This window comes from Lipotes vexillifer, unplaced genomic scaffold (assembly GCF_000442215.2).
Source record: "Lipotes vexillifer unplaced genomic scaffold, Lipotes_vexillifer_v1.1 scaffold1188, whole genome shotgun sequence".
Lineage (NCBI taxonomy): Eukaryota > Metazoa > Chordata > Mammalia > Artiodactyla > Lipotidae > Lipotes > Lipotes vexillifer.
In genome coordinates, this window is record NW_006799221.1 from 811734 (window position 1) to 824176 (window position 12443).

Genomic DNA, 12443 nt, shown 5'->3' on the forward strand with positions numbered 1-12443 from the left:
GTTTCCACAATTTTACATAAGAGAATCTACTATTAAGTTGAAGTGGATCAGCTCTTTTGACCTGTCACATTTTCTTGACAGTCATAGCAAAGCAGGGCTAGCAAGACTAATGATAATTGAGCCTTCATATCCATTCTCTCATACCTTCCTAAAGAGGGATAGCTAATAAATATAAACAAGTATAAGAATAAAGCTTCTAAATCTCTTATGTCATCAAATTTACATTAAATTAGCCTTGATGACTATCATTAATACTAATGAGCAGCATTACATTGCATTATAATAAAATTGGTTATGCATATATGATCTGAAGTACTTAAGCAAAAAAATCTCTGCAAGTATCTTTTTCATTTTAATAATCTGTGAAACAGGTTGTTGGGAATTGAGGCAACTGTTTACATCATTTAGTATTAAAAATATTTTCACCAGAAATACACCAATAATGAAGGCAGTTTGGGGGACTATTTGTTTAATTATTGTGAACAAGTTATAAACCGTAAATAATTTATAAATTATAAATAAAGTGAACTCTTTATTTCACCCTGTATATGCAAAGTCTAAGAGCATAAATTACCCAAAGACAGCATTTTGGACAGAAAATATTAATGTGCATTTTATTTGAAACTAAATAAATGAGTCACTCTCAAAACATTTTGTTGAAAGAAAACGTATTTGAATTCTTATACTTGCTTTTCAAGAAATTTTGAAAGCTGAATGAGAAATTGAATTTTGACGATTGGAGTGGTTTTTGTTGTCATGTTAAAAGTTAATATCAATTTTAGTGCTGTTCTCCACAATATATTTTAAACTGTTATTTCACAAGCGGAATGGATAGCCTTAAAAAAAAAAAAAACAACCACCAGTCCCTGACAGGTTCCCTAGCCTGGTTTTAGGGCTTCTGACGCCAGCACACCCTTCTGGGGCGGTGGGATGCTGGGTTCTCGCTTCGCCGCGGGAGGGAGGAAGGGGCGCCGCCGCACAGATCTCGCGTGGAGTTGCGTCTTTCTCTTCAGCGTGATCTGCAGCTCCCGTTGTGGGCTTTGTCGGGCCGGTTGGGACCGAGCGGGACCGAGCTGGGCCGAGCGGGGTCAAGCTTGGGCTCGGGTCGTTCTGTGTCGCGACCTGCTGTAGTGTCCTCGGCGCTCGCGACCCTGACTAGAGTCTGGGATCGGGGAAGGAAGGGTGGGCGTTCGGGTCCCGGAGGGGCCGCTGAGGTGGGTGGGAAAGAACTGCGTGTGGCGGTTATTCCTTAGGCAGGCGGCCCTGAGGGGTTTCGGGGGTTGGCGGGCCCTGTCCCCGATGTACGACCGGAGGTCGCGTTCTGGGGGCTTCCCAGCGCGTGGCCTCGCCCTTGGCCACACTGCCGCCCGAGGCTTCGGGGGCCGCCATGTGGCCGGAGTTTCGGGGGCGGACTCGGGTGAGGAGAAGCGAGTAGGCTGTGAAGGTAGTCGGCGAGCGAACTCCCCGCTTCAAAACGCGCGGGGAGAGTAGCTCCTCGACTCTGCGGGTAGCGAGTGATCCAAACCCCTCCATACGCGTATTTTTTTTTTTTTTAATGCGGCTTGGTAGTCCAGTGAATACCTCCGCTTTTGGAATCTCGGTGGTAAATTCGCAAGTGTCAAATTGCACGGTTCCTGTAGGTTTTACTTCGCTGTTGGTGACTGACTTTCTGTAAGAGTTTTTCTGCGTGTAGTAGTACACACGCCGAGAAAGGACATATTTAGAGATATTGTTTATTTTAAAGGCATATCCTTTTAAGAAATCTGGATGTCCGTGGACTCCAGAATATCCAATAACTTATGGCACGACCATGTATAAACAATTATGAAGTTTCAGTCATGCAACGACATTCAATTTATTTTATTATAGATAACTGTATACATTTATTTTAATATATATAATGACATTCATTTATTAAATACCTGCTAGGGCTCTGCCCAGTACCGGGATGAAGGTGTCTCTTCCCTCCCCACTTCTTGCTCCACCCACATTTTTATGTAATAATGCTATGTCAAAAGGTTGTTTTTAGAAAACCCTTCCTTATTATTATTATTTTTTAGCAAAGTATCCAAGATGAATGACAGCCTATTTGTCAGTTTGGACAGACTTTTGCTAGAATTTGGTAGGTATAAAATGGAAATAAAAAGTAGATAACTATTTGTATTATCATTGGACATTTTAACAATGAAATGAAGTCACAAAAGAGTAATTTATTTTAGTTTTCCAGTATGAACAAGATATAAGTACTAAAGAAGATATGATTCAACGAATTAATAGTAAGTAGTTTTGCATGACAAAGATATTTTAATTTTTTTATGGAATATAAGATATTATGCTGTTGCCTTGTTTAGGGTAATTTATAGTTGGCATTAGAACTTTTCCCCTGGTTCTATGTAGTGACTAATAATGAGCTATTTACCCTATTTTTTCAATAATTTTCTGTATTCAGCGTTTAATTATTTTGTGTTTAAGAATTTTGTTTTAAGTAGATATCGTGCTTATAATTAAATACAATTGAAAATGTTATTTTTCTCAAGTAACACAGGTTATTTTAAATATTTGAGTGAAAAATTTAAAATATTTTTAGAAATCATCAAAAGTCAGTGGCCAGGATTAATGGAAGCCACATTTTCAGGAATGCTAATTATGAAAATTAATATTATGAGTGGAATGACAAAGCAGATTACATAAATATAGTATTTTAAGATCCTACATAAAAACTATCAAAAGAAACTACACTCATTAATTTCTTAATAGTTCTGAAAGGTATTATAGAATTTGGTTATCTTTTCTGCAGCAAAAAGGATTGGATATTAAGAATTTATTTTAATCTTTTTAAGAATTTACATTTTATTTTTAGCTTGTGTTTACTCACTATAACAAAGAAATAAGTGAGTTGAAGGTGCATTAAATAATGACATGGAATTGATGAATAGAAATTCCACATTTGTCAAAAACAAAACTCTTATGTTAGTGTCATATGAGTAAATGTTTACATGAACTCATAGCATCATAAGATGCCATTGATCTTAGATATTACTTAATCCAGCCCTCTTACATTAAAGATGTGGGACAGGGGACGTTTATTTCTCTTCAATCTAAAACACGAATTCTTAGCTTCTGGGTCTAGGAGCAAGCCTGACTCTGGTCCTGTGCTTTTTAGTATAGGGCCCTTCCCATCTCAAGCTTCACTTCCTCTCCATTCTCTGGTTCTCCTTTTCTAGGTCAGTTGCCATACCTTTTTTTCTACTGTATTTATTTTGAATTTATGATTTCCAGAATGCTTTGAAGATATTAAAGAAAACAAAGCGACCATTTGTAAGATACATGAAACTATAAATACAACAGATGAGGAAATCAGCCATTACTATAAACATAGTAAGGAGATCAAAGACAACTGTAGTGAGTGAGTATTTTAAAGAAATTTTCAATAGTTGTCATTAGATTCTCTTATTCGAGGTTTTTGAGTTTATAGTTGAAGACACTGTTGCTTTAAAGTGGTATTTTATATTAGGAAAATGATGAATCAAGTCTTAAATTTCCTTGTTACATGCCACTGTAAAAGGGATCACAGAAGTTTCAAAAGAAAAATAGAAGAGTTGTAAGATCTAATTCAGATCCAGTTAGTCTAAATACAGTATGTTGAATAATCTAGGCTCAGTATAGAAAATTCCGATTAGATAAATAAATTTGAAATAATCTCCATCTTCGAATTTTCAAGATCTTATTTTTGTCTAAGGGAACCTAGCCTAAAATTAGTAGCTTTTCAAAATAAAACTATTTAGTAAGTTAAGAATTCTTTCAGTATAGCTTCAGGTTCTGGATTCTAGTAGTTACATCTATTATAAGACAAACATTTTGAAACAAAGACTTGTTAATGGAACTTAATTGTATGGACAGGTACTTAAAAAAATAAAATGTTTAGTTTTCTGTATTTAATTTTATGTGGATCACTGTCTTTGTAATAAGTACTATATTAAGAATCATATTTGTTTTAAAATAGTTTGTTATTTAAAAATTTCATAAACTTTTTGGTTTTCCCTCATTACTTTTTTTATATTGGTTTTAAAATTTTATAAAAGTAACACATGCTTAGTATAAAAATTCAAAGACTATACAAATGTATGGAGTAAAAAGTTTTTTCCTGCCTGTAGTCCCCATCCCTACCCTGTCCTCTTCCTTACAGGTGATCACTCTTAACAGTGAGTATCCTTCCAGACCTTTTAAAATATATATTCAACATCACTATCACATATGCTTATATATACATCTACCTGTATATCTGCCTTTCCTTTTTTAAAAAATGCGATCATACCATACTTATTTTTCAACTTGTTTTTTAAATTTAACAATATGTAATGTAAATGGTACTATACATGTAATGATTATGTATGGATTTCATTCTTTTTTTTTTTTAACAACTCCATAGTATTTTATAGTATTGATGTATCCTAAGTTATTTAACCATTCTCCTATTAATAGACATTTAGGTTATTTCCAGTTATTTCCTATTATAAACAACATGTACAGGTATCCTTCCATATTTCTAGACCAGTTGCTATAGAATGACCTCCTGGAAGTGAAATTGCCAGGTTGAAGAGTATGCATGTTTAAATATTTGATAAGTAATGCCAAACTGCTCTCCCCCAAAAATTATACTAATTTATACTTTCACCAACAATATATGAGAGTTTCTATTCCTCACACCCTTGCTAACACTGAAATTATCAATGTTTAAATTTTTTGGCAATCTGATCAACGAAAAAACTACATATTGTTGAACTTTTTCTTTTAGTTTGATTTAGGTTTATGGTAGTTAAGTTTTACCAGTGGTTTCCCTCAAGTAGCTGCAAAGCCTGCTGGAAAAGTATTGGTAGTTTCCCCGCAGAACCTACTGTGTCCAAGATGTACTTTACTTGAAACAAGATTATTCTCTGCTGGGTTCTGAGGGCAGTTAGTAGGATCTGTTGATTTTAGGATCTGTTGATTTTAATGCATGAATACCTCTAGTTCATGATTTCAGCATGCTGGTTAAGAGGTTTAAATGTGAAATGTGAATTCATGAAAGTATTAGAAGAAAATATAGGTGACTATAATCTTTGAGAGAGGAAGGCCTTTCTAAGTATGTCATCAAAGGTAGAAACCACATAGGAAACAATGGATAAATATGACACATGCAAATTAAAAAGAAAAACACCTCAAAATGATACAAAAAGCAAAAGGATAAGGTAGGAAAATGTCAAAGAAGGGTTAATTTTTAAAATATAAAGTGCTTGTAGAAATTAATAAGAAAGAGCCAAAGTCCCATTAGAAAAATAAGCAAAGAAGGTAAACAGGTAAATACCAAAATGAAGAAATGTATGTCTAATAAATGTGAACAAATGCTCAATCTTACTAATAATCAAAGACATCCAAATTAAAGCAATAATAAAATACTATATATTCTTTTGCCTTTAAGTTTTGCAGAAATTTAAAGAAGGATAATACCCAATGTTTGGCCAGGAAATAAGAAAATCACCCCTCTCATACACTGTAGGAATGTACACTGGTATATACCTTTTGGATGACATATAAGTATACTTCAGAGGCTTTAAAAATAAGCATGACTTTTGATTAAACAGTTCCATTTCTGATAATTTTTCATAAGGAAATAATTAGGCATTTTCTCAAAGATGTAATGTACAACAAGGTATTTATTTCAACTTCTTTTACGATAGGAAAACAGTGCAAGCAACTCAAATGTTCAACATTAGGTGATTGTTTAGATGCATTTTGGTATATCCATATGAATGAACAGTAGGCAGCCCATTAGTTTATGATATAAGTGAATATTGACATGGAAAGGTGTTAACAGTATATTACAAATTGAACAAAACATTAAAACAACATTCGTAGAATAAACTCAATTTAGTAATTGTGTATTTATGTATAATTTAAAAAGTCTAGAAATATGTACATCAAAATGGTTACAGTGAATATCTTTTTAGTGAACATGTCTTTCTTATGGAATTTAAAAAATATTCAGAATGTATGTATATATAACCTTTGACCTTATAATTCTATTTTGGGGAATATTGCCTAAGGAAATGGTTGTAAACTCAGACAAGTGTTTAAGTACAAGTTCTTAAGAGAAACTTAGACTAACCAAAATGGCCAACAATATTGGAATGGTTAGAAAAATTGTGTAATATGTTGTATTTATTAAAACTTTTACAATGAATTCTTAGTGACAAAGAAAATGTATATATTGATAGTTTAAAAGTAAGTGATGAAGGATGATATGTTGTATATGTGAATATGATCTCAAAGATGTTAAACTATATACTTAGAGTAAAATCTGGAAATAATTTATTAAAATAATATCAATATTAGTAGTTATTATTCAGTGTTGAGAATATAGATGGTAATTATTTTCTTATGTATACTTTTCTGTTCTTCCAAAATGGGTATGCATACTTTTTGAATCTGAAAAAACAAAAAAGATTAGAAAAAAGAGCTAGAGGAAATATTTGAACAATACTTAGAATGTAAGCTGCCATGGTGTATACTTAATTTTAGATTTTTCACACTGGCAACATTTTTCGAGTCATGTAATAAAACAGATGTATAAGTTGAATATTCATTTTATTCTTACTATCTGATTTTATAATTCATTATGGTCTAGTTTCTTTCTTTCAAGTTCAGGAGGGTGTAAAACCTGACTTTCTAAATTTCAAAGGAGAAAAAAGCCTCTCTTTATCCCTTATCTTAGCTCTTTAAATGTTTACTCCAAAAGAATTTCTTAGCTGAGATCTTAGAAGTATGATGAGAAACAAAGCCTGATGTTGGAGTGTTGCAGAGTATATTCCAGAAATGCCATAGTAATACACAGTCCATCCATGTCACATTTGTTCCTTCCCTAGTCATGGTTCCAAAACAGGCTTTATGTAAAAATTAATCGATATTGACATTTGAGCATATGTACGATTGCATGAATGGTCATAGTGGTGGTGATCGGAGATGGGAATGTTTTTCTTAATGTAAGCTTGTTTTTTCCAGGAAAGGAAAGAATTGTTTATCTTTAAATGGTTACATTCATTTTTATTATTTCTTAAATTTGTTTATCATTCTGAGATGCTAATTACAGTATTTTTTTTCCATAGCTGGAGGCCAACATGTGATATATTTCATAAACATGAAGACTATATGAAGGACCAGTTTACTATTTATCAAGAAACTGTTGAAAAAGACAGGTACAGTACATATATTAATTTAAGCTTATCAATTCTATAACTTAGTATTAATAAAATATTCTTTGCAAAAATATTAATTGAAAAATACACAAAATTTTTTTTTAGTTTATTTATTTATTTTTAAAGCAAATTCGGTGTTTTGGACTCTGGTTGTCACTGTTGGCATACCTATTTGTTATAAAGCTCTATCCAACCTTTAATATATTTAAATATGTCCTTAGATAGAAACTATTTATCAGTAGCAGTTATAAGGCAGAGTGCTTCAATTAATATTTTTTATGACTGAATTGCTATAGTCAAACATCTGGGGGAGTAGTTAGCTGTATAATTAGCTTATGAAAAATTTGGAGTATTGACTTTCGAAGGGTATTTTTATATTGAACTTGTTTTTCAGAGTGCTGATTTAGTGGGGTGTTATATTCTGACAGAGAAATACCATTGGGTTGGCCAAAAATTAAGATGTTACGGAGAAACCCGAATGAACTTTTTGGCCAACCCAATAATATTTGTGTGGGCTTATTTTATTATGTGTTAGATCACCTGGTTTGGGGGAGTAAATGTAATTAATGAATATAATGAAACAAGGTGAGGAACTTTGAACACGTTATATAGTATTATAATTTCGCTTAATTTAAAAAATTGAAATGTTTTTATTTTTAACATAATTGGACAAGAGCTGTGTTGATTTAATTTTTAATTTTTATTTATTTATCTTACTACTTTCCCCCCAGCTTTATTGAGGTATAATTGACACATAGCAGTAAGTCTGGGGTGTAAAACATGATTTAATACATGTGTGTATTGTGAAATGATTACCACAGTAAGGTTAGGTAACACATCTATCACTCTATTATATTTTTTGTAGTGAGAATATTTAAGATTTACTCTTTTAACAACTTTCAAGTATATAATACAGTATTATTATATTCACCATGCTTTATATTAGATCCCCAGAACTTATTCAACTTTTAACTGGAAGCTTGTACTCTCTGATCAACATCTTTTCATTTCCTCTACCCGTCAGCCCCTGGAAACCACCATTATACTCTCTGCTTCTGTGAATTCACCTTTTTAAAAAGATTTTACATATAAGTGAGATCATAACAGTATTTGTCTTTGTCTGACTTGTTCAGTTAGCATAACACTCTCAAGGTCCATCTGTGTTGTCACAAATGGCAGGATTTCCTTCTTTTTTAGTGGCTAAATAACATTCCATTTTTATATATATCACATTCAAAAAATCTATTCATCTGTCAGTGGACACTTAGGTTGTTTCCATGTCTTGGCCATTGTGAATAATGCTTCAATGAACATGGTGCAGATATCTCTTTGGGATAGTGATTTTTTTTTTTTTTTTCCTGCGGTACTCGGGCCTCTCACTGTTGTGGCCTCTCCCGGCTCCGGACGCACAGGCCCAGTGGCCATGGCTCACGGGCCCAGCTGCTCCGCGGCATGTGGGATCTTCCCGGACCAGGGATCGAACCCGTGTTCCCTGCATTGGCAGGCAAATTCTTAACCACTGCACCACCAGGGAAGCCCGGGATAGTGATTTTATTTCCTTTGAATATGTAACTAGAAGTGGGATTACTGGATCATATGGCTTTTCTATTTTTAATTTTTTGAGGTGCCTCCATACTGTTTTCCATGGTGGCTGTATCAATTTACATTCCCACCACCAGTATACAAGGGTTCCCTTTTCTCTACATCCTTGCCAACACCTATCTTTTGTCTTTCGGTAATAGCCATTCTACACATATGAGGTACTATCTCATTGTGGTTTTGATTTGTATTTCTCTGATAATTGGTGGTGTTGAGCATCTTTTCATGTACCTGTTGACTATTTGTCTTCTTTAGAAAAATGTCTCTCAGCCCTTTGCCCGTTTTTAACTTGGATTATTAGTCTTTTTGCTATTCAGTTGTATGAGTTCCTTATGTATTTTGGATATTAACCCCTTATTGGATATATGGTTTGCAAACATTTTCTCCCGTTCTATAGTCTGCCTCTTCATTTTGTTGATTGTTCTTTTGCTGTGCCGAAGCTTTTATAGTTTGATGTAGTCCCACTTGTTTATTTTTGCTTTTGTTGCTTGTGCTTTTGGTATCATATCCCCAAAAATCATTGCCAAAAACAACATCAAGGAGATTTTTTCCCTAGGAGTTTTATAATTTCAGGTCTTACATTTAATTTAAGTCTTTAATCCATTTTGAGTTCATCTTTATGAGTGGTATAAGATAGGGGTCCAGTTCCATTCTTTTGCATGTGGCTATCCAGTTTTCCCAGCATTGTTTATTGCAGACTATCCTTTCCCCATAGAGTATTCTTGGCTTCTGTTCCAAATATTGATTGACTGTATATGCATGGATTTATTTCTGGACTCTTGTTTCTGTTCGATTGGTTTATCTGTCTGTTTTTATGCCAATACTATGCCTTTTTTTTTTTTCTTTTTTGGCGGTACACGGGCCTCTCCCGGCTCCGGACGCACAGGCCCAGTGGCCATGGCTCACGGGCCCAGCTGCTCCGCGGCATGTGGGATCTTCCCGGACCAGGGATCGAACCCGTGTTCCCTGCATTGGCAGGCAAATTCTTAACCACTGCACCACCAGGGAAGCCCGGGATAGTGATTTTATTTCCTTTGAATATGTAACTAGAAGTGGGATTACTGGATCATATGGCTTTTCTATTTTTAATTTTTTGAGGTGCCTCCATACTGTTTTCCATGGTGGCTGTATCAATTTACATTCCCACCACCAGTATACAAGGGTTCCCTTTTCTCTACATCCTTGCCAACACCTATCTTTTGTCTTTCGGTAATAGCCATTCTACACATATGAGGTACTATCTCATTGTGGTTTTGATTTGTATTTCTCTGATAATTGGTGGTGTTGAGCATCTTTTCATGTACCTGTTGACTATTTGTCTTCTTTAGAAAAATGTCTCTCAGCCCTTTGCCCGTTTTTAACTTGGATTATTAGTCTTTTTGCTATTCAGTTGTATGAGTTCCTTATGTATTTTGGATATTAACCCCTTATTGGATATATGGTTTGCAAACATTTTCTCCCGTTCTATAGTCTGCCTCTTCATTTTGTTGATTGTTCTTTTGCTGTGCCGAAGCTTTTATAGTTTGATGTAGTCCCACTTGTTTATTTTTGCTTTTGTTGCTTGTGCTTTTGGTATCATATCCCCAAAAATCATTGCCAAAAACAACATCAAGGAGATTTTTTCCCTAGGAGTTTTATAATTTCAGGTCTTACATTTAATTTAAGTCTTTAATCCATTTTGAGTTCATCTTTATGAGTGGTATAAGATAGGGGTCCAGTTCCATTCTTTTGCATGTGGCTATCCAGTTTTCCCAGCATTGTTTATTGCAGACTATCCTTTCCCCATAGAGTATTCTTGGCTTCTGTTCCAAATATTGATTGACTGTATATGCATGGATTTATTTCTGGACTCTTGTTTCTGTTCGATTGGTTTATCTGTCTGTTTTTATGCCAATACTATGCCTTTTTTTTTTTTCTTTTTTGGCGGTACACGGGCCTCTCGCTGTTGTGGCCTCTCCCGTTGCAGAGCACAGGCTCTGGACGTGCAGGCTCAGCGGCCATGGCTCACGGGCCCAGCCACTCCGCGGCATGTGGGATCTTCCCAGACTGGGGCACGAAACTGTGTCCCCTGCGTCAGCAGGCGGACTCTCAACCACTGCACCACCAGGGAAGCCTGATGCTATTTTGATTACTATATCTTTGTAGCATAGTTTGAAATGAGGAAGTGTGATGCTTCCACCTTTGTTTTATTTTGAGATTTCCAGAAATTGACTATTTGGGGTCTTTTGTGGTTCCATACAAATTTTGGGATATTTTTTCTATTTCTGTGAAAAATGCCATTGTAATTTTGATGGGATTGCATTGAATTTTTAGATAGCTTTGGGTAGTATGGATATTATAACAGTATTAATTCTTATGATCTGTGAGCACAGAATATCTTTCCATATTTATGTCTTCTTCAGTTTCTTTCATAGTGTCTTATAGTTTTCAGTGTACAAATCTTTCACCTTCTTGGTTAAATTTATTCCTAAGTTTTTAAATGTGTTTGGTGCTACTGTAAATGGGATTGTTTTCTTTATTTTTTTTTTCAGGTAGTTCATTGTTTGTGTATAGAAGTGCAACTGATTTTTATATGTTGATTTTGTATCCTGAAACTTTATTGAATTTGTTGATTAGTTCTAATAGGTTTTTGGTGGAGTCTTAGAATTTTCTATATATTGATATAAGGATATACTGTTTACAAACAGACCATTTTACTTTTCCCTTTCCTATTTGGATGCCTTTTTTTTCTTTCTCTTGCCTAATTGCTTTAGCTAGCTCTTCCAGTATTATATTGAATAAGAGTGGTGAGAATGGCACCTTTGTCTTGTTTCTGATTTTGGAGGAAAAGCTTTTAGCTATTTACCATTGAGTATGATATTAGTTATGGACTTGTCATATATAGCCTTTATTGTTGAGGTATACCCAATTTATTGAAAGTTTTTATCATGAAAGGGTGTCAGATTTTGCCAAATACTTTTTCTGCATCTACTGAGATCATATAATTTTTATCCTTCACTCTATTAATGTGGTATTTCATGTTTAATTATTTGTGTATATTGAACCATCCTTGCATCCAAGGATAAATCCCATTTCGTATTCGTGTATGATTCTTTTAAAGTGCTGTTGAATTTGTTGGCTAGTATTTTTTTTTGAGAATTTTTTCATCCATATTCATCAGGCATATTGGCTTGTAGTTTTCTTTTCTTGTAGTGTCCTTATTTGGCTTTTTATCAGGGTAATGCTGGCCTCATAAAATGAATTGGAGAGTGTTTTCTCCTCTTACATTTTTTGGGAAGAGTTTGAGAAGGATTGATGTTAATTCTTCTTTAAATGTTTGGTACAGTTTACCAGTGAAACCATCTGGTCCTGGGCTTTTCTTTGTTGGGAGGGTTTTGATTACTGCTTCTATCTCCTTACTAGGAATTGACCTGTTCAGATTTTTAATTTTTTTCATAATTCAATCTTGGTAGGTTGTATGTTTCTAGAAATTTATCCATTTCTTTTAGGTTATCTAATTTGTTGTCCTATAATTGTTAATAGTAGCCTCTTAAGAGCTTTTGTATTTCTTTGGTGTCAGGTATAGTATCTCCTCTTTCATTTATAACTTTGTTTGAGTCCTCTCTCTTTCCC

At 34.2% G+C, this 12443-nt stretch overlaps 1 protein-coding gene across 1 annotated transcript in view; it reads left to right on the plus strand.

Annotated features, from left to right (window-relative positions):
- Nucleotides 1-1150: 1150 nt before the first annotated feature.
- Nucleotides 1151-12443, plus strand: part of LOC103084025 (protein SIX6OS1-like) — a gene marked incomplete at its 3' end in the record, with an annotated part of 30107 nt that continues 18814 nt past the window's right edge. Inside the window, exons 1-5 of the mRNA XM_007471516.1 lie at nucleotides 1151-1214; nucleotides 2066-2122; nucleotides 2220-2276; nucleotides 3280-3406; nucleotides 7143-7232. Of these exons, the coding sequence (XP_007471578.1) occupies nucleotides 2074-2122; nucleotides 2220-2276; nucleotides 3280-3406; nucleotides 7143-7232 (323 nt within the window). The remainder of the gene's footprint in view (nucleotides 1215-2065; nucleotides 2123-2219; nucleotides 2277-3279; nucleotides 3407-7142; nucleotides 7233-12443) is intronic.